The 21,270-nt window shown below is 29.4% G+C and overlaps 1 protein-coding gene across 8 annotated transcripts; it reads right to left on the bottom strand.

Moving 5' to 3' along the window:
* Positions 1–1,048: 1,048 nt before the first annotated feature.
* LOC103579831 (F-actin-monooxygenase Mical) lies at positions 1,049–20,886 on the bottom strand. 8 transcript variants are annotated; one of them, XM_014439363.2, is made up of 18 exons: positions 20,262–20,886; positions 16,692–17,063; positions 15,109–16,623; positions 14,861–14,983; positions 14,557–14,790; positions 13,932–14,171; positions 13,509–13,647; positions 13,097–13,422; positions 12,031–12,357; positions 11,737–11,948; positions 11,323–11,504; positions 11,003–11,127; positions 5,219–8,710; positions 4,056–4,097; positions 3,042–3,183; positions 2,523–2,957; positions 2,330–2,444; positions 1,049–1,443 (listed from the first exon to the last, which is right to left on the bottom strand). In XM_014439363.2, the coding sequence occupies exons 2-18, from the start codon at positions 16,986–16,988 to the stop codon at positions 1,347–1,349; spliced, it is 8,043 nt and encodes a 2,680-aa protein (XP_014294849.1). In that variant the 5' UTR covers positions 16,989–17,063; positions 20,262–20,886; the 3' UTR covers positions 1,049–1,346. The 8 variants fall into 8 exon arrangements, with proteins under 8 accessions (XP_014294849.1, XP_014294850.1, XP_008559593.1 ...); XM_014439364.2 differs by having other exon boundaries at positions 1,050–1,443; positions 2,523–2,954; XM_008561371.3 differs by lacking the exon at positions 1,049–1,443 and adding an exon at positions 19,471–19,799 and having other exon boundaries at positions 1,484–2,444.
* Between the last annotated feature and the right edge of the window lie 384 nt (positions 20,887–21,270).

Genomic DNA, 21,270 nt, shown 5'->3' with positions numbered 1-21,270 from the left:
ACAGGGTAAGTCCTGAAGCTGTAACAGAAATAATGCGACAGACTTGTCTAAGACTTGTGACTAGGGATGTCCGAGTTACGAATATTTATTTTAAAATAAAAAACATGGCGCGATATATATTTATTTTAAAACAATATTTGGGTTACGACGAACAGCACCAGTGAAATTCAAAATTTCATCAAATAAGTATATCAAGGACATTGACGCTTATGTTGTATTCAAGAATATTTGTATTTTATTTGTTATTTCATATTTTATTATATATTTCTCTTTTTTTTTTGAATTATTTATTATTTAAAAATAATTTAGAAACCATAATGTCATTTAAATAAATTTAAGATAAAAGAAAATAATAATTTATATATATAACCTGATGATTATACAAAATTTAATTGATTTCATTATCATAATTATAAAATATTAATATTTATTAATTAAATGTTTAATAATAAAATGGTGTTTTATTAAGTTTGTTATTTAATATAATGTTATTCTATAGCAATCATTATTATGTATTTACATAATTATACAAATTAAAATTGTAAATTTATGAAATTATAACAATACAGTTTTTTAAAATTAATTTAAACACATTGTTGTTATTATAAGAAATTTACATGTAACTTTGGCCTACATAAGAGCATTTTATCTAGTTAATAGATATTGTTTTTTTTATTTTTTCAGTTAGTTACAATAATTTTATTTATTTATTATTTTAGAAGTGAATCTCAACATTAACTTTTTCAAGAATAAAATTCAATTCCAGGTTTTAGGCACATCCATAATGGCAATGAATACTGAAGCCGTGTTACTAAATTTTTTAAACTTATTAATTATTAATAATTTCTAAATAACGTTTAATTGTGAAACTGTCGTTTACTATTGCTTGTGATTTTTTTTTTTATCGCAAAGACTATTTTGTACAGTTTTTCGAGTTCCGTTTAATAAAAAAGATGTCATGATAATTAAATACGATTCAATATTTTTCCTTCATTAGCAATAACTATACCAGTCTCTCCATTTTTTTTTTTTTTTTTTTTTTTTTTTTTTTTTTTTTTATAAGTGAAAAATATATAAATTATTTACGAGTTTATTAAATGGACAATTATGTTTTTTCCACCATAAGTTATTGAAAAATATTATTCTCGATTCCCGTATTTGTATAGAGAATTTGAATAAAATATTCCAATGTTTAACTTACATTTGATTAGAAAAAAATCGATTCGATTTTTCACCGCAAATTTATTTTCAATCAATGATTCGGCATTTCATAAAATTACTTAATATATTTTTCAAAAATATCATTACTCAATAAATTCGTATTTAAAAACATCACAATCAATCTGCTAAATTAAATATTTGGAATCATCCTTCTCAATTGGTGTTAAAGTTAAGCCTTTAGCTAGCATTTGAGCCTCGAGATTTTTATCTTCGTTTTTATACCTGAAAAAATTTTTTTAAAAAAATTAAATAGATTTATTATTAAATATTCATTATTGTTACAAACATTTTAGACTAGTTTATTAATCAAATTTCAATGCTCAAAATAAATAATTTAGTGATTATTTAATTTACAAAATCAATAAAATAATCATTCTTGAAGCATAAACATTTTTTTAAATGAAAACATAAACATAACTTTGCCTTTTTTACATCAAAATCAATATCATTAATCTTAAAAATTAATAACACAATTCCTTTAATTATTTTCATAGCAAATTCATCCAAATGTCACATAAATAAATTTTCTGCGCATAAAAAAAAAAAGTAACAAGGCATGCATCGAAACCATTGAAAAATGAAAATGCTCCAATGTTTGATAAATGATTTATAATTATTAAAAAAAGAAGAATTTAATAATACAAACAATACAATAAAAATTAAATATTGCACGTAAAAAATCAGTCCAATTAAAAATTTAAATATCAACGATAAATAAAATTTTCTATCACTAAAACTTGACACGATGCTTTGCATATCACGACATGCATTGACTAAAAATTGTTTTTTTTTTTTTTTTTTTTACAAATTAAAAGTTATAAAATGATTGGATTTTTTTTTACAAAAACATTATAAAACCATGCATGCGAATCCACGACCATCAAGCAATCCATTTAAATTAGTGTAAAATAATTTAAAAAAACTCATTGATTAGAAATAGTAAGACAAAAAAATATCTACGGGATAGAAAAAAAAAATAAAGATTATTATTATTGTTAAAATAAATATTGGTGAGTGTAGGATTGAAATAAGTGTACGAGAGTTAATGGATTGTTTAGAGCTTGTGCAATAATGTGCAATGAATGTTGGACACGAGAGTCTACGCCACCTTTGTCGTTCCTCTTCAAGTAGCGCTATCAGAGAGTCCCGTTTCGCTGCGATTTCTAACATTTCGGTTAATATTTCTCCTTCTTTTTTAACATCTGCGGATGTTTTTTTTTCATCTGTAAATATAAATTATCTTATTAATAGCAATAACAACAATAAATATTTATAACAAACAAAAAGAAAATAAAACAAACCATCGTCAGCTAATCTTTCACGTAATTCTTGTTGCAATCTGTCGTGACGATCTTCTAATTGAACTTCTTGAGCTCGAACCAAAAGTTCTTTCTCATAACGACGTAACTCAGTACGTTCTCGCATCAAATCAAACCACTCGCCTAATAAATCAGTCTCTTCACGTCCAGAAGATTCTCCTTCGCCACGAAGTGCTTTTTCTACACTTACTCCTCTGCTTTCTAAGTCACGTTGTTTAACTTCTGTTTCTTCGAGTTTTCGTTGGATTTCTTGCGCCGTTCTCAAACGCTTTAATTGAGCTTGACGAACTAATTTTTTAGTGTTTTTTAATTTACGTGATATACTATTACATGATCCGTCAACGTTTGCGTTTTTTTGTAATTGTGAATATGATAGTGACGTCATTTTTGAATCTTCTTCAGATAAACTATCATCTGCTTATTTTAAATAATTATCATCATTAAAATATTATTCAGTTGAAAAAATTATATTTTTATTTTTTGCATAAAAATTTTTTGTACCTGAAATATGTACTGTACACTCAGGATAATTAAGTGGAGGTGGTGGTACAGGCGGAGATGATTCGAACGGTAAATTTTCAATAAGCATTGCTTCGCAAACACTTTTAGGCCGTTCATCAAATTTACGATCTAATTTGTCAATCTATAAAATTAATAAAGTAATAATGAGTTACTAAATATAAACTGAATCTTTATTTATATTCTACACACACATCAAAACACTACATACATTAAAAAATACAAAACAATCAACTAATATTTTTTAAACATGAATAAAATATCCCTACTAGCATTGTCTTAAGTGAGTTAGTTGACGAATGTCCTTCAGCAAGTTTCTTGCGGTAGATTTAAACAAGACTTGAAGAAGATGTATTTCATAAGTATACTTGCCAAAGATTTCATCAAGTCTTGCTTAAGATTCTTCTTAAAGACTTACGGAAATCTGTAGAAACAGTCTGCAGCAATTCGTAACCAATATGTCTACTATCTATCAATGTTGGGTCAGAGTTGCTGCAGAATTGCTTAAGATATCGGGTTTCTTTTTCTCCGAATCACTCTAAGCTCAACACACAGTACCTAGAGTTGGCCCAGTAGTCTTAATTTAAATTTAAAGTGCTACAAATTAATAATATCATCACTCGATAAAATTATATCGAATATTTAGTGAGCGCCACTGAATTTACTAGACTAATGCTGAATAGATGGCTCACGAAGTAACGAAATAAGGGTGGTCATGTCCAGGTATCTTAAGCAATTCTGCAGCAAGTCTGAGCTTATGCATCAACAGATGTACTTAACGCTTCTTACGGAAGTATCTGATCTCAGACTTGTCCAATACTGATGATGCAGACTTGCTGAAGATTGAAGATACAGATTTACGTAAGACTTCCTTAAAAAAGCTACTAGGAATGTACTACAAAAAAAAATGACCTTTATATATACAAAACGAAAAATACACGAAAATAAAACAACTAATTTTTACAGAATACAAATTATTAATTAGTGATTGCTTACATCGCACTCATCCGAAAACCATTTACGATTTAATTTGTCAATCTAGAAAATGATTAAAATTATAATTTATTTTATTTAATTGTATTGAAAATTTGTTCATATTTCACACACATCAAAACAATACATCTATTTATGTAAAAAGTAGTAATAATCAACTAATGTGTTTGAAACATAAGTATAATATTATTTATATGCCACCCAGAAGCTAAAATTTTAGTAGCAATCTTAGTTAAGATCTATAATACAGTATACTGTATATAGATGTGGTATTTTGCTTGACTTCCTTAAAATTTGTTCTAGACTTGATCGAGATTTCAACTGATAGGGAATGGAATTATATTTCTCACTAAAATGAACGCTCAGAAAATCGGTAAAAATTATCATAAAATAAAATAAAAAAAATAAGTTAAAGCCTATTTTATAAGCTTTAACGTTTTTTTTTTACAGAAATAAGTTGGGCCTTTCTATTCAAAATTTATTCAAGAAAGAAGCCGTCAAAGTTTCTCAAATACTGAACCGATTTTTGTAATTTTTAAATTTGATCAAAGTAAGTACCCAAAAATTAACTACATAAAAGTTCTTAATCATCCATCAGAACTTTAAAAAATTTAACGATGACATTGTTATCTTAACACAAAAATTAGCCTGATTACTTTGAAGGCTTATTAAAATTAGAATAATTATCGTGAAACAGAAAATAATAACGAAAAATATAGCTTATTTTATTATTTATAGTTTCTGCTTAATTATAAACCGAATTAACTTGTTAACTTGTGACACTGAAATTTTTAGTTCCTATGCAGATAATCATAAAAAATATTTTGTGTAACTCAGATTGAAAAGCGATTTCAGATTAGGGTGATGTCAGCCAACTTTATCCTATTCCAAAATCGTTTTGTTTCATCCCCTGTCACACAACCTGTTAATTATTTGATTCATAAAATTTGTTTCAGCCTCGCAAATTCAAATAATTTCCAATTTACAGGAATAATAAAATTTATTCAACGCAATAAAATATAAATTCAAAACTGACTTATATAAAATCGTACCTGAATCTCAATATATTTAAATTTATTATTTATAAAAACATGTTAAATATCCAATGACGCACGTTTCAAAAACAATTAATATTAATAAATATTAAAAAAAAAAAATTTTCTTACCTTTCCTCTTTCTTTCAATCTAGTAGTCAGCCTACAGAACCCTGAAGTCTTGTCTTTTGGGCTTGTTGGCGACGAAGTTGTATCTTTTTTCTTAAAAAAATCAGACACAGCTTGAATAATACTTTTTCTTCTTTCTGGATCTTTAGTTTTTTTCTTATCACGTTTAACAACAGTATCTAAAGAAATTTTTCCATCAGAATCTTTATTGTAAACGAGTTCACTCATTGACTTGGCACTAGTTGCCGGTGGAAGATCAATAGCCATTTTTTTTGCTAATGCTTTCATATTGTCAGTACTTTTACTTGGTTGTAATAAACATTCAGATTTTTGAAAAGTAAAACTGTAAGCTCTGGTTTTTAAATCAGGAATTATTTCATTTTCACATTTTCGTCTATCTTCCATTGACAATTGTCTTCGTGTTACCTTTAATCGCAATTGTTTTATTCTATCTTCAGGACTCAAACCTAAATCCTCATCACTTTTTAATCTCGCTCTTTCTCGTGCTTCTTGCTTAGCTTTTTCAGCAGTTCTTCTTGCTTCCTCATGTTTAGATCTCGGTGGTGCAATCGGAGTTTTGAATTTTTCACTCATTTTACTCATTTTATCCGAATTGTTTTCATCTGAATAAATATTTCCCTGTGATTTTTTATGTATAGTATCATTATTAGAACTTTCTTGTGATTTTTTAGCATCAAATTGTTTTTCATTTGCCCCTGGAGTATCAAGAGATTTTTTTGCTTCAGCAAAAGTTGTACGCGTTGGAGTGCTCGTTGCAGATGTTGTAATTGATGACTGATTTAATGATGGTTCGGGTGAATCAAGAGGTGGTTTTGGAGAAAATAATTGCATGCCTGAATTAAATGATGCATTTCTAGCAGCTCTTTTAGCTTTTTTTTCAGCAGATTTTTGTTTATGTGCTTCTATTTTATCCATCAATAAATCTTGAATAAGATTTTTTTGTTTAGAACGTTCTCGAGTTATTTCTTCAAGTTTTCTTGATGTTGCAGGTGAGTTATAACTTTGATTAGATCCAGCCCCTTGACTTTTTATTTCTTCAGAAATAATTTCAGCTGAACGCTCTTGCAATGCGTTTTTAGAATTTTTACGTTTAGATTTTCTTACATCTATTGAATCCTTAGCATTACTAAATTCCGCAATTCTAGATTGTAACCGTTTGACATATTCAAGATAATCGGGATTATTTTCTTCTAATTTACAACTTTCATTACTAACTTTTGATTGTATGATTTGACTTTCTGGTACAGGACCTACAGGACTAGCTAATATTGTTGTAAGTTCACTAGTCGTTGTATCTTCCGCAGGTTCAACAACTAACAAACTGTCTTCGTCCATAGACTGTACGACATCGTGATTAATAGCTTCAACTATCAACGATTCTTCTTTTGATTTATCATTATCTTTTTGTTCTGGTTTAATTGTACAATTACTCAAACGATTTCTCACATCATCAACAGTTACAAGATTTATTTTAATAACATTGTCATCATATTTATCCTCATCGGAACATAGTTCTGGTTCAGCTTCTGCTTTAGCTATCGGGGCGTCAACATGTGGCGATCGACATTTTTTAGGACTTGAAGATAATATTCCAGTTACGTTTACGAACTCAACATACCCACGGTTTTTAATTAACGGTATGTTTGTTGCATCTCGTAAACTATCTAATAAAGATTCATTATCTGTGTCCATATAATCGAGGTCTTCACCGTTAACTAACAATTTTGATGTGTCATTTGTTGGTATTTCTGTTCGATCTGGATAACTAAAAATACGTTCCGATGTATCGATATCAGTTAAATCTTCTTCTTCTTTAGCAATCCTCGCATTACCTCGTAATTTATTTAATGACAAATTACCTCTCGAACTGATATCAAACTCAGCATCTTTTAAATCCGCGGCTACTAATTCTTCACCATCTCGCGCCCATTCGGAAAATTCTGTTTCAGTTAATGCCGCAGTTGTTACATCATTTTCTACAGAATCATCTTGTTTATTTGAAATAATCGAGGCCATTGATGTTGGACTGCTGCAGTTACTGATACTTGAACGATTTTCTTTTAAATCTATATGTTTAAAATTATTATTAACTGTTTCTATATCGTATACTGAATTTTTATTATCATCATTTGATGAACGTGACCACAAATTTATTGGTCTTGATGGTTCTGGATTCTGAATTTTTTCTTCTTTCATTTCATCTCTGACATTTAAAAAACATTCTATAGAATCTGGTTCGAATGTCATTGCCATATCTTCTTCTTTAAATTTATCATCTTGATTGTCAATTAACAAATTTTCTGGCGTGCTGTGAATTTGTGATCGAGATGATAAATTTATTTCAAGTTCTTTATTTTCGATGTCTCTATTTTTCTCTTTATTTGCATCACTCTTAGAATTGGATGAAAGAGAATCGCTATCCATTTCAGAATCATCACTGCTATTATCATCTTCTTGTTTTTCAGTTGATACTTTACTCCATTTTACTTCTAGGGCATCAGCAGATGCTTCGTGTAAAAAATGTTTTGAATGAGAATCTTCGTTAACACCACAACTACTTCCGATCTTTTCATTTTTGTTTACTTGTTCATTGCGAGTTTCTGGAACTTGCTCTTTGATTATTACTTCACTTACATCTTTTTCTTCTATATCTTCTTTTTTATTAATATCAATTTCTTTAACTTCTTTTACAGGTCCAGTGCAAATAATATTTGGGTCTGTTTTAGATTTCATGATATTCGTTTCTTTGATTAAATCTGGCAAAGAAATATTCGTGTGCTCTTTAGCAGTATTTATTTCTGGTAACTTAATAGTTTTCAATGGAGACCTAGTTAATATTTCTGTCGATGCAATAGGAGATAATGGAATATTAGAAGTGGATCTTAACTTATTAGTGCCTTGCAAAAACGCTTGCATAGTAGGACTAGGCTCAGGCGCAGGGTTTAATAATTTTTGATATTGAGAAATAGAATCAGTCAAATTTCGTAATTTAGTATCGACATTTGACGTTGATCCAGACTTCATAACAGTACCACCTAATACTGATCCACCTAATAAATATCTTTTTTTCAATTCCAGTGATAATTTTGAAGCAATTCCTTCAGTTGAATGAGTACGGTTCAATAAATAATCACCTTTACGTGGATTTACTAAAGGCACTGCATTAACATTAACTGGTCGTACAGGTAAATTATTTGTTTTAATAATACTTGTTTTATTTGTAGAACCAGTTTCATGTTTTTCATCCGGTTTTATTTTGCCATTAACCGGAGATATTATTTTACTTTTTACTTGTACTTTCTTTGGCTCAACATACTGACCACGTGTTTTACGTATAAAACAATCATTTATTGTTATCTCTGGAAGTTCATTTTGTGTTGGAGTTGTACCATCATGTTCGAATTCTGAATCCGTCGAAATTTCAGTTGCTGAATTTTCACGACGATCTTCACTTGAGTCTTCATCTGATGCGACCTGTCAATAAATATTATTTACATATTATTATTATTATTTATTATTTATTATTTCAAAAACAAAAAATAAGAGTTTGTTCAAACAAAAAGTTGTATTATATGTTAATTTTTTTTATGGAGTTAAAATTAATTTAAAATAATTGTAAGGCATTTAAAAATAATAAGTATTGAATTAACTTCTGATAACGATAAACAGTGAGATATTAATTATTTAATAAACTTTTTAACAAAAAAACAAAAAGTTTTTTTTTAGTTGAAAATCAAATGCAATTGACGGATTAGAATTTTACGGCTGTGGTAAGTAACGAACAAAATAAAATAAAAAAATTTAGTATACGAAATTCAAAGCACTGTGGGAGCCGCATAACAATTAAATATTTTTAATTAATTTTTTTTTTATGGTTAATTCGGTTAATTAGCACAAAAAACACACCATTCTCATACAAATAAATTTTTTCAATTGTTACCTTTGTATGTCTGGTCATTTGTTCCTATAGGTTTTAAATTTAATTTACCACTAGCCATAATATTTTATTTTTATGTTTATTTAATATAACTGTTCTTTATTAATCAATATCTCACAAGTAATCGTTATAAGAAAATTATCATATTGATAAAAATACACATGCACATTACATTGTTACAGAATAATTCATAAGTAATGTATATAAACTCAATTACAAATTAATTATTATCACGATATAACGCATTTATCTTTTTTATTATTATTATCTTGCTCATTACGCGATTGTTTTTTATTGATTTTATTAAACTTTAAAGAAGCAACTGGTTTATTAGATTCACAAGTTTCAACTTTACGACCTAAACTTGACTTTGAAATTTCACTGTCTACTTCTTTTTTAATTTTTGAGCTGCCTTCAATTGCTAATTGATTATTTTTATGATCATTATTATTTACCAATGAGCTGCGTAAATATTTAGAAGCACGTTTACGTTCTGGTATCTTTGGTAAATCATTATCATCATTAGTTATTATTTTTTTTGGTAATTCAATTTTATTTTCAGATACTGATAATTGTTGTACAGCCTCGAAAGATTTTTCATCATTTGATTTTTTAGTTATGGGTAAATTATTTTCTTGTATATTTTTAATCGGAATTTTGTCAGACACTACAACAGGTGATTCTAAAATTTCACTTTCTGATAATAATTGACTAGCAAAAGTATCTAAATCATCAATATCATCAACAGATTCTGATTTTTTATAATTTAAAGCATCATTTGTAATATCGATTGAATTATTTTTAAAATATTTTTGTAAATCTTTTGAATTAACTTTACTTGATACGTGTGATTTTATTTCTAAATCATTAGCTTGCTCATTTTTAAAATCTTTAATCATTTTATTATTTAATTGATCATTTTTTAAAACATCAAAGTACTGATTCATTTTCGAACGCGCGGTTTCTCGAGACAAAGGTCTTAATGGTGTTAAATTAATATTTTTTTTATTTCTTCTCAATTTTAATTCTTGTTTTAAAATATCAAAGGAATCTAGTGTCGTTTGATTATCAGATATATTTTTTTTCGAATCATTTGTCATACTATCTGTTTGATGATCAATATTTTTATTAACAACAGTCATTTTATCGTCACGTGCATCAGTCAGTTGATTAGAAGTTACAAGTTCATTTGACGCTTCAAAAAAATCATCATTTGCATCAATAAAATTATCATCAAATGATTGATCGGTCATTGAAGCAGATTGTTTTCTACTAACGCCCGGCGAAGAAGCAATCAAATCAGGTAGATTGCTTTTAATTTCTTTGGCATAGTTATCATCATTAATATTTACCGGAGTTTTTAAATCATTAGTATTATTTTGATCGTTATCACGTTGAATAGTAAGGTCAGGAAGGCTGGATTTTCGTTCGCATTTATCAACATATGAATTTAAATCATCAGTAAGTGATTTACCGCGATGGGATTTCATCTTTAGCCTTGAAGCACTATCTCTACCATTGCTACAATCTTTACTACGACTACTATCACAACTACTACGAGCATTATCAGCAATGCTGTTATTTTTATCCGCACATAAAGTTACAAGAATCAATTGACTCGTTTCATCAGATATAAGTGAATTAATTCCTATACCTTCATGTTGATTTGACGGATTATAATCTAGTACCTTTTCTATAGTTGTTTCACTGGGCTCTTTATTATCTAAATCTACCTCATTACCCATTATTGCTTCTACGGAAAGTTTGTCACTGGCCGCGGACGGGTTTTCGGATAATGGAGATAAAGTGTCCTTTGATGATTTTTTCACCTCAGTTTCTGAGCCAGTCTCCGTGTCGGACTCCCGCGGTGGTACCTTCAGCCACACCTCCTGCTTCCTCAGCTCCCTGGCACGTACGTCTTCTTCGTCTTCGGTTGCTGTGCCACTTTCTTCGTCTAGACGCAAATTTTAACAAGGTCTGAAGTCGTCTACATCAGGATTACGGATTTGTCTGAATATATTTACATAATTTACGCTAGCACTACTGCTTTCAGACTTTTTTTTTCTTTTTCTATTTTTCTTTTTTCTTTTGATTTTTTTTTCTTTTTTATTTCGACTCTTTTTTATTTTTTTCCCACTAATTTACTTACCTTCGCTTGTATATTCATCACTAGAATCTTCGTACTCGTTGCTACCGGTGTCGGAGTTTCCGGTTGCCGTGTGTGGGTGAGAGTACCTCAGGGTCCAGTTTTTTGCGAGTTCAATTGTACCTTCTGTTGTCAGCGGCTGATCAATTGCTTCTTCGTAGATTTCGTTTTCTTCATCAGAATCACTGTAAATAAAAGAGGAATATAATTTATATTATTAAGAGAATAAGGAAAATTTTGTTCCAGCCATATCTATGTGATAGAATTAGGTATGTTATTAAATTAGGTATCGTTAAAAAAGTCTTGACTTAAATTCGTGCCTTTTTATTGCCAAATAGACTGTGGGTTGCACGTTATTATTAAAATATTTTGTTAATAGCTAGAAAAATTTTTATAAATATGGATAATTAAATATACCTCATATCTGAAATATCATCACTGGATCCCATTTCTGCAGCTGAAGCACCAAAATTTCTATCTGTCCATTCATCTTCATCCATTTGACTATGCGCCTCTTCGGCATCTGACATTTCTGCCAAGTTCTCAAATTCTATTCTCTCAGGTGTTTGTCCACGATCAAGAAGATCTAAGCCAGCTACTCCATCCAACGGTGGTTTTAATGTGTGTACCTGGAAAATAAATCATATAATTAATATTTAATTGATAATTGTCCTTTTTTTTTTCAATTTATTTATTAATTTTTTTTTTTACCTTTTCTACTGTTAGTTTCTTCTTTTCAGAAGTTTCCGGAATATTTTCTTTATTAAGTAACGGAAGTTTTTTCCTTTCTATTCTTGTTTTTATTGTTCCTGGTAATCCAAAGTGTTGAGTACAATAAAAACGACCACCATTTTTATCCCTGTCGAAGGTATGATTTCCAATGCGTAAAGAAGTTGAACAGTATTCACATCGGAAACAGCCCCGATGAAAAAATTTACCCTCGGCAGTCAATCTCTCCATTAAATATACTCTTTTATCACAAAAATGGCACATTTCCGAGCCTCCCTGTGTTGGCAGAATAATTGCAGCTTTAGAATTCTGAAATAATAACAGATAAAAAAATTATTATATCATTATATACATATTGTATATACATATTAGACTGATTAAAAAAAATCGTCAAATTGTTTTTCTCGAAAGCCACTATTAAATAGTTGCAGGTAGTCGAAATAAGATGTCTGTTAAAAGTTGAGCTCTTAGTATTAATATTAAGAGGTCATTCATCGCAATTTTTTATTTCCCATTCAAATAGCATGGGGAAAAAAAATGTTAAGTTTGGAATCTTATACCTCAGTAATGGCCCATTGTACAGATAAGCTAAGGAATTTTATTTCCTACAAATTTTCTTTGATAAAGTTTTTTAAAATACCGCATTGGTTTCTAGTTATTTTCATTTTAATGTCAAGCTCTTGAAATTGATCAGAACACTATTTTTTTAAGAGCTTGATATTAAAATGGAAATAACTAGAAAACAGTGCAGAATTTTATAAAACTTTATCAGAGATAATTTATAAAGAATGAAATTTTCTACAAAAAAGATCCTATGACATTTTGTGATAAGTCTAATAGTTTCGCCGAAAAAGTAAAAAGATCTCAAAATTCACCATAAATGTGACTTCAATCTCCAATAACTTTTGAACAGATCAATTTATCAAAAAATGATAAGAGACTTTTTTTGTAACTATTTAATAGGGGGTTTCGAGAAAAAAAATGATCGATGTTTTTTAATCAGTCTGACATTTATTTAATTAAATATTTTGATTTTAATATCACTCACCGATCTTTGAACTTTTTGTTCAGTATCTTGATTTTTATTAGCAAATTGCTCTGCCATTGCAGATACTTTATTATGTCCCAAGATATTACCTTCTTTAATTTTTCGGTCGATACATTTTAATGTATTATCGATTTCAGCATATTTACGTTCGGGTTCATTTGGATCACGACCTTTTTTTTCCATTTTTATTTGACGAGCAAGAAACTGTTCCCGACTCCATTTTGGAACTCTTTCTACTTTATCTTGCCGTACTCCTTTACCAAGTTTATTCTCTTCAATTTTTTTTTCAATTTCTTTCACATTCCAATCGGTTTTTTCAATTTTACCTAAAAAATTATGATTAAAAAATTTTATTTAACCTCAATAAAAATTTAAAAAACCAACAAACAAACAATTAATTAATTAATATTACCAATAGCTCGTAAAAGATCTCGAGGTTTTTTCTCTGAGGATGTAGTCCCCCGAAGCTTATCTTCTATATCTTTAATTCTACCAGAAAAGTCATCATCCATGCCACCTTTATGCTGTAAAAGCATTTTCGGTTCCCTATCCTATAAAAAAATTAAAAAAAAAAAGACACTTTAATTTATTTTTCATTTAATTAGTTTATATCTAGCTGTTGCAGGCAGTCATTAGTCGTTAGATTGTAATCAAGTCGTATTAATTTAGCAATCGATGAAACCAAAATCAAAAGAAAAAAAACGGGACACACTATCGTTAGATGTTGCATTGCTTTACATTAATAAGATATCTTTCTTATTATTTTTAAGAAAAAAAAATATATTAATAAAGCTTTATTAACATGTTTCACATCTAACTCCTCAACAAATCTTACTGGGTAAAGTATTTTCTGCTCTAATTCTTTGACCCGATCCTTGAAGTCGGGTGCTGTTTGCCGATATAAAAATATTGAGTAATCTTCAAAAGGTTCTTCTTTATCGCGTTTCGCATTAGCTTGCAACATCTGTAAGCTTTTATAGAACTGCTGAGTTGCCATTTTTCTTAAAAATCGTTTTCTTCTCATTCTTTCATTCCGATTGTTCACAATGTCCTCTAGTCTCTTTTGTCTCTCCTCCTTTTCAGTACAAATTTTTTTATATTACATAAAAAGTACTCAAATATATTTTTTTTTTTTTTTATAAATTCCAAATTTAATTATAAATAAATTCAAAAATAATATACATAGTGTAGAATACTTTTTAATAAAAAATATAACTAACTGTTTATAAATTCAAAACCATCAATTTTTATTATTGGGGGCAAATCCTAAAAAATATTTACGTTCGGGATCACATCAGCAATGACCTTCATAATGGAGATAACTATAAAGCTCAAAAATATTTTTTGAATAATTGTAATGACAATCTTCTTCTGCCACACTGACTGATTATAATTAGTCAATATTTGTATTATTTTTTATAATCCTTTTAACAATAAAACCATAAAATTAATATACTTACGACCGTAGCTCCCATTTTTTCATTACTACGTCGTTTTCGAGATCTTCTTCCAAGACTTCCTTCAGTTTTTTTATCCACAATTGCTTGAATATTTTCATTGTTGTGACGTGAAAAACGCGAGTGTCTCGGTCGTATTGGTGTTTCGTGTTTCGGTAAACGATTGAGTTGTACTTTTGTTCCAAGTGTTTGTCCCAATTGTTTATTAAACAATGGATTATCATCTATTTCCGGTTCCTTTGATTCAATAAAAATTTTCTAATGTCATTGTAAATGTGTGTCGGAGTACATATATGTAAGTACTTACGAGTTTTGGATGTTTTATATGAGGTATTTCACCGCGGAAAGCCTCATATATTTGAGTAAGATAGGAAAACATAGCAAGTTTATCAGGAACATCGCACTGGGCCATTTCTTCACCTGTCATTATCTACGTCATTCAACAAGAGATCGTTAGTAGCTTTATTAAACGACGATGGTTGGGAGGTAAAATAGCAAAATAAAAAAAAAAAAAAAAAAAAAAGAAAGCTATTACATGCAAATTTGTTTCCTTACCGGTGAAATACCTAGCTCTTTTTCTAGTACATCATAGGCCAATTGATTATTTTTTTCCACATCATCAGACTTGAGAGAATTAAAGTCTATCAAGTCCGGTCGATATCGATGAACAATAGCGCATACTGCCATACCATCTTTGAATGATGACGTCATGTCTGTTATTTTAACGTTGTCATATAAAGCCACTTGTTTTTGCAACCAGTGCAAAAGTGTATCAGGGTGGATTTGGGTATCTCTGCGTCTTCGTTTTTTTGGTACATCAACCGAAGACTGGACAGATGGTGGTTTAATATTGTCAGGATCATCAGTATCAAGAAGTCCTCGTACTTGAATAGTTGAAACAGATCTAACGTTGAGATTGGGATATCTAGTGTGTGGATCTAATGTGTAAGCAGCATAATCACGGTTAAGATTTTCTGGTGTTGTTTGCCCAAGTAATCTATAAATTGATTCGCGCTCTGCAAGCACTTCTAATGGTGATAAAGATGCACCCCATCCTTTGATGGCCCAACCGGCATCCATTGAGCTTAAAAAACCTCTCGCACAACCTGAACCAGTTGGCCAAAAAGGTTCCAGTAAACTATCGCCGACTAAAGTCATTAATAATCTGTGGCCATGTCTTTCTATAACTCTACTTGCATTTTCAGCAGCGTACATTGAGGTAAAATCAAACATTGCAACGTCTGGTTGCCCATAATGATTTACAGCAAACTCCATATCCATCATTTGATATTGAGTTGAAAAATCAGCTGCTTCTCGAGCATAAAGCATTAATGCGTCTCTATCAACATTTTCTTTAGCTAATAATTTCGCTGTATCTGCATGGTCTTGAAGAATAACTCCTTTATCAATAAGACTGTGTTTTTTTGCAGTCATAACAAAATAATGGGTATCATCTTTATAATAAACAATATTTTCAAGATCAATTCCTGTTTCTTGATATAATTCCTTAAAAAATTTTTGATTAAAAATAAAAGCAACGCCACTTATCTCCTCAACACGTGCTTCTGCTTCAGTTCGTTTATTGATAAAATTCGCGGTTATCGCAATTGCTAATTTACCACGAAATTCTTTTCTTTTAAAACCTTCTAGTGTATTTCTTTTTCCATCAGCACCAATAAGCACATCAAATTCGTATTGAGATACTGGATGATCATGAGGTGTAGTTTTAGCTCTCCAACCAATTTTTCCTTCATCTTGATTTTCAGGCGGTGGAATTAAAGCATCAAAACTTACGCCTTCGTGAAATTCAACTCCCAAAATTAAAGCAACTTTTAGAAGAATACATTGCAATTGACGTATGCTTATATGATCTATTGATCCAGCACAGAATTTACCAAAGAATTTTTTTGCTCCTAAAGCCCGCAAATCTTGAATTACAAAAGGCCAAAGATGAAGAACATTATTTCGAGACATACGATCTCTTTTTTCTACCACTACAACTTTAGCTCCCAATAATTGAGCTTCTATTGCTGCTCTTAGACCACATGGACCACCACCGATTATCAGTACCTATAACAAGAATAATAAAAAATTAATAAGAGAATTTTTAAAAAATGAAAGTTACTTGTTCTACTTACTCTAGAATTAGGACAAGCTTTGCCTCTATTATAGCATTTGTGATTAGCTCGTTGGTCGAATTTTTTCCAGAGCGCTTGAGCCTTCCATGACCTCAATTTCGACTTGAACTTGGGATAAAATTGTGGAAAAGCATTAGGCCGCATATTAAGAAGATCGCAAAGATGCCGAAAGTGTCCAAGAATGGATTTTAATGTTGCGGCATTGCAGAAGAGATCAAAGACCTCACTCGCCATCGCTACTTCTGGCGAGGCTACCAGTGTCTTTCTGCTTGACTGATGACCATGATCCTGCATCATGTTGATCTCTTGTATTGTCCTCTTTGACTATCGGCAACTTGGCCAATTATTTAAATTTTTCAACGTGACTTTTTCCTGTTAAATTTAAAAATAAAAATTTAATTACTCCACTTATTTTTATTACTCAAAACGAAAAGTATAAAAATCATAATTTCACATCACTCCAGTTTAATCCACGCCCCAATTATTTAGTAGATCAATCTTACAGACTAGCTAACACTCTCGAACGCACGTAAACGTGTGCAATGAATCAAGATTTTATTTATATTATTTTAAATCTAATCTTCAATATAAAATCAACAACATACCATTTCTTTATAATACTATCTATAATTATCAACTAATCTGGCTACTGCGCTGTATACTTATACAATTGCGTATAAAAAAATAATAAAAATAATAACAATAATAAAATAATAAAAAAAATCTGTGTTAGTTGAGGAGCTTAAATGTTGGAAAGTAGCCATTGGAGTCATCTTTTAAAGTACAAAGATAAACGCAGGAATACATTGACAGAAACGTGCTGTTCTATAAATATAAAAGTCCAAGTGGGCGACCGAGATGCAGCAATCTCTCAACCAAAATTAGAACGTAGACATCAATTCAACTTAATCGTCTATAGTAGGTGGCAGAGACAATTAAATAATGAAAAATAAATAATTAAAAGTGAGTAAGAAATGATAAGAACCCAAGAGTGTGGAAGATCGAATCTGCATGACATTAATTGGCTTGGCAACGCGGAACTATCAACCGACTGACTGGCTCCGTTGACCCCACAATGCGCTTCTTGGTACGGGAATTAAGACGTCACCAGAGACTACGCGGGACAAAACTTCTTGAAAGGCTTCTATGCAAACTTATCTTCAATCTATTTCAAGTGCGATCGAATAAATATGTAGTTACGCAAATTCTCAAGATGATGATCACGATAATATAATTATTTTACAACCTTGATAGCTGAACTTTTTTTCTATTATTTGAATCGCTTATATGAGAAACCCCATAAATTAAAAAAAAAAAAAAAAAAATTTTCAGGAAACACAAAAAACATTTTTCTAGAAAAATTTGACATTAAAATAATAAATAAATTATTGTTAGCGTCTCTGAAAAAGATTCTAACAAAAAACATTCAATTTTTTAATTGAAACTACTTAACAAAATTATTTAAAGTTGATTGACTTATGGGATTTCTTAATCAAACGGAAAAAAATTTATAAATTCATTGTCTTTTTAATTTTTTCCACTCGAATCATTTATTAGACTGATAAAATGAAGTATATAATAAGTATTTAAACTTAGAAACTCAGAAATTAAAAAAAATAATAATTAATTCCAACATTGTAATTGTTCATATCACTGTTATTTTTTATTTTTTCAAAAAAAAAGCGCGAATTTTTAAATTTAAAAAAAAAAATTATTTCAATAAAACTAAAACTGTATGTTTATTTGATAAACCCATAAGTCATTAACTTATAGGGTGTCTCAATTAAATGAAATTTCTGTCACCCCGTTAATTGTTTTTTAATGACAGTAAAGTTAGCGGACATTTAACCATTTTTAAAACTTTTAAAAAATAAGATATAATGTTTATAAAACAAAAATTAAAAAAATGCACGTTTAGACAATTCAAAAATGAGTACATGCAATTTTTTTAAATTTAATTATTTTAATTATTAATTTATTTATATGTAATTAAAGAATTGTCTTATATCTGCTGCATTTACACTCATTATTTTTGAAACGTTTTGATGCATATTTTTATTTATTTCTATGGAGGGCATCCAAAGAACCCCAAAATAAAAAAAACCCAATTTTGTAAAAAACATGACTTATGGGGTTTCTCAAATAAACGATTAATTTATTTGTAAATCTAAACATCACGACTCACTAAACGACTGACAAATATGGATTATCGATTGGGTTGGCGCCGATCAGACCAACTGGTCACGTTCAAAGTGATATGAAAAACCTACGACTGTATAAATCCGATCATTTAATCAATACATGTATAGTATTGCAATTTCTTTGAGTAGGTTGATATATACATGTATATAATTATATTTCAAACGCATGATTCATCGGATCTTGTCAAGTTTACGTTTAATATTAAATGTAAAAGACTATCACGTCATCATCTGTGAGATAAAAAAAAATATAATAAAAAAACAAGATATAAATTAACTTTTTGTCACCAATATTACACTCGCATTAAAACAATTAATTTTTAAATACAAATATCATGTTTACGACACTGCGCAATGACAATTACGACAAAGGAATTTATTCGTAATTATTTTTTTTTTTCTAGAAAAAATAAAATACAAGGAGACTGAGCGTTTTATTACGGTAGTTAGATCATGACGAAGTAATACACGCAAACGGTAATTGCACGTCAACATGCAATCATTCGCGGCATAGAAAAAATAAAATGAAAAAAAAAATAGTTAAAAAAAAATAATATTAAAGATAAAACAAAAAATACCTCGTCTATCTATTTTTAGTATTGCCATAGTGATTTGTTAGTTTATTGCAATAAGTTTGTTGACCGGCGGCCTGGTTTAAATGCGGTATGTAGCAAAGATAAAGTATAAAAGATGACGATGAAGAAGAGTAAAAAATAATGTAAGGTAGTTGTTGATTCGATTTAAGTAGACGGCGATTGTCTGAGTACAACGACATTAGACTCTTAATGAACCTTAACATCTTAACATGTTCCCTCCGGTCATTGTCATTACAATCGTGTCTGAGTTATGACTGTCACCTCTAGGAATTCAACCGGGACTTGATATAAATTGACAAGTGTAACGTAAACTGTGTCAAATAAAATTCTAGTTAGATCCAATTTTAATGTTTATTGCGACGAAGGTGAATGTAACAGACATCAGATAAATTTAAATTATAAATAGAGTAAATAATTTTAAAAATATGCACTTATTAATTTGAACATTTTTTGAATGCGAATATTTTTTTAAATTTAATTTTATTAATTATTTACTCTATTAATAATTTTAAATTTGTCTGATGTCTACTACATTCACATTAATTCCACCCAGTGGAATAAATTTTTCTGCTCAAACCTCGAAAATTAAACAGAAAAAAAACCAAGTACAGTAAAAAATAAATAAAGGTCTTAAAAAAAAACAATTTTTTTTGCGTAACTTAAATTAACGAGTATTATATTCAAACATTTAATTAATTGTTTTAATAGCATAAATGAATAATTGTAAAGTATTTTTAAAAAATAGTTATTTATAATAAAGGCTTATTACTCACATTTCAAGTTAGATTATCCTTCGGGCGAGGCATCCGCGGATTCACACGCGTGATATACACTCACGATAGTCAATCTGTACTTGGCTTTCTATTTACAACATGCTCATACACAAAGAGACAGTAATGATTCACATGATGTTACGGATTTACTTAGTAAAGTAGCAATACAACACACACTGTTCTGATTGTCTCATTGATTACGAGACGAAGTGAGAGAAAGAAATAAAGATTGTATGTATTTTTATGCTGGTATTTGTATGGTGAGTATGAGTATGTGTGTGAGCGTGTGTGTTGTGTGAAATAAAAAGCAAGAGACAGCAGACTCACCACTCATCCACCATTGCGGCTTTGGGGAGAGCTTTTGCCCAAGAAATGCTAAAGGGACACAAAAACAACCACGATTAAGTGAAGTTGGCCATAACGACTGGCCGACTTCAACTTGTTTATTTTTTACGGAAATTCCTTTCTTGTTTTATACTAGAAACAGTAATGTAATGTATGAAGTGTGTTGAGAACTTGAGTTATTCCAGAACTTGTGAAATTAAATACTAATATGATTGAAATGAAAAAGAGCAAGTGAATAAGATACTTAACTTGCTCTGCTGGGGATATATCAGATCAGAGGATTGGAGGGATTGGAGTAAAGGCGTTCCAGATGCCAGCGCCATTCTCCATTCAATTTAACATTTTTAGTGACTTAATGCTGCCATCTCTTGTTTATACTGTAAATTATTACGATCCTGAAATTTTTTGACAGTTAACAATTTTTGGATTTTTTTTTTTTATTACAAATTACAAAAAAAAAAAAAAACTAAAAATATGCACATGTAGAAAATTTAAAAAACTATAAGCGCAATTTTTGAAAAATATTTTTTTTACGAGTGTGAATGTCGCAAACATCAGACAAATTTAAAATCATAAATAAATATGGTAAATATTAAAAAAAAATAATATTCATAAAAAATGCGCTTATTATTTTAAAAATTTTTTAAATGTGCATTTTTAAAAA

This window comes from Microplitis demolitor, chromosome 6 (genome assembly GCF_026212275.2).
Source record: "Microplitis demolitor isolate Queensland-Clemson2020A chromosome 6, iyMicDemo2.1a, whole genome shotgun sequence".
NCBI lineage: Eukaryota > Metazoa > Arthropoda > Insecta > Hymenoptera > Braconidae > Microplitis > Microplitis demolitor.
Note: the sequence above shows the minus strand (reverse complement) of the source record. Positions and strands in the feature narration are given on the sequence as shown.

Bases quoted from the DNA above. Each gene is read 5' to 3' on its own strand.
- LOC103579831 (XM_008561371.3), bottom strand. From the start codon at position 16,988: ATGATGCAGGATCATGGTCATCAGTCAAGCAGAAAGACACTGGTAGCC. The intron at 16,624-16,691 runs GTAAGTAGAACA...TTCTTGTTATAG, and splicing joins AAGCTTGTCCTAATTCTAGA to GTACTGATAATCGGTGGTGG. The intron at 11,128-11,322 runs GTAAGTAAATTA...ATTTGCGTCTAG, and splicing joins TGATGAATATACAAGCGAAG to ACGAAGAAAGTGGCACAGCA.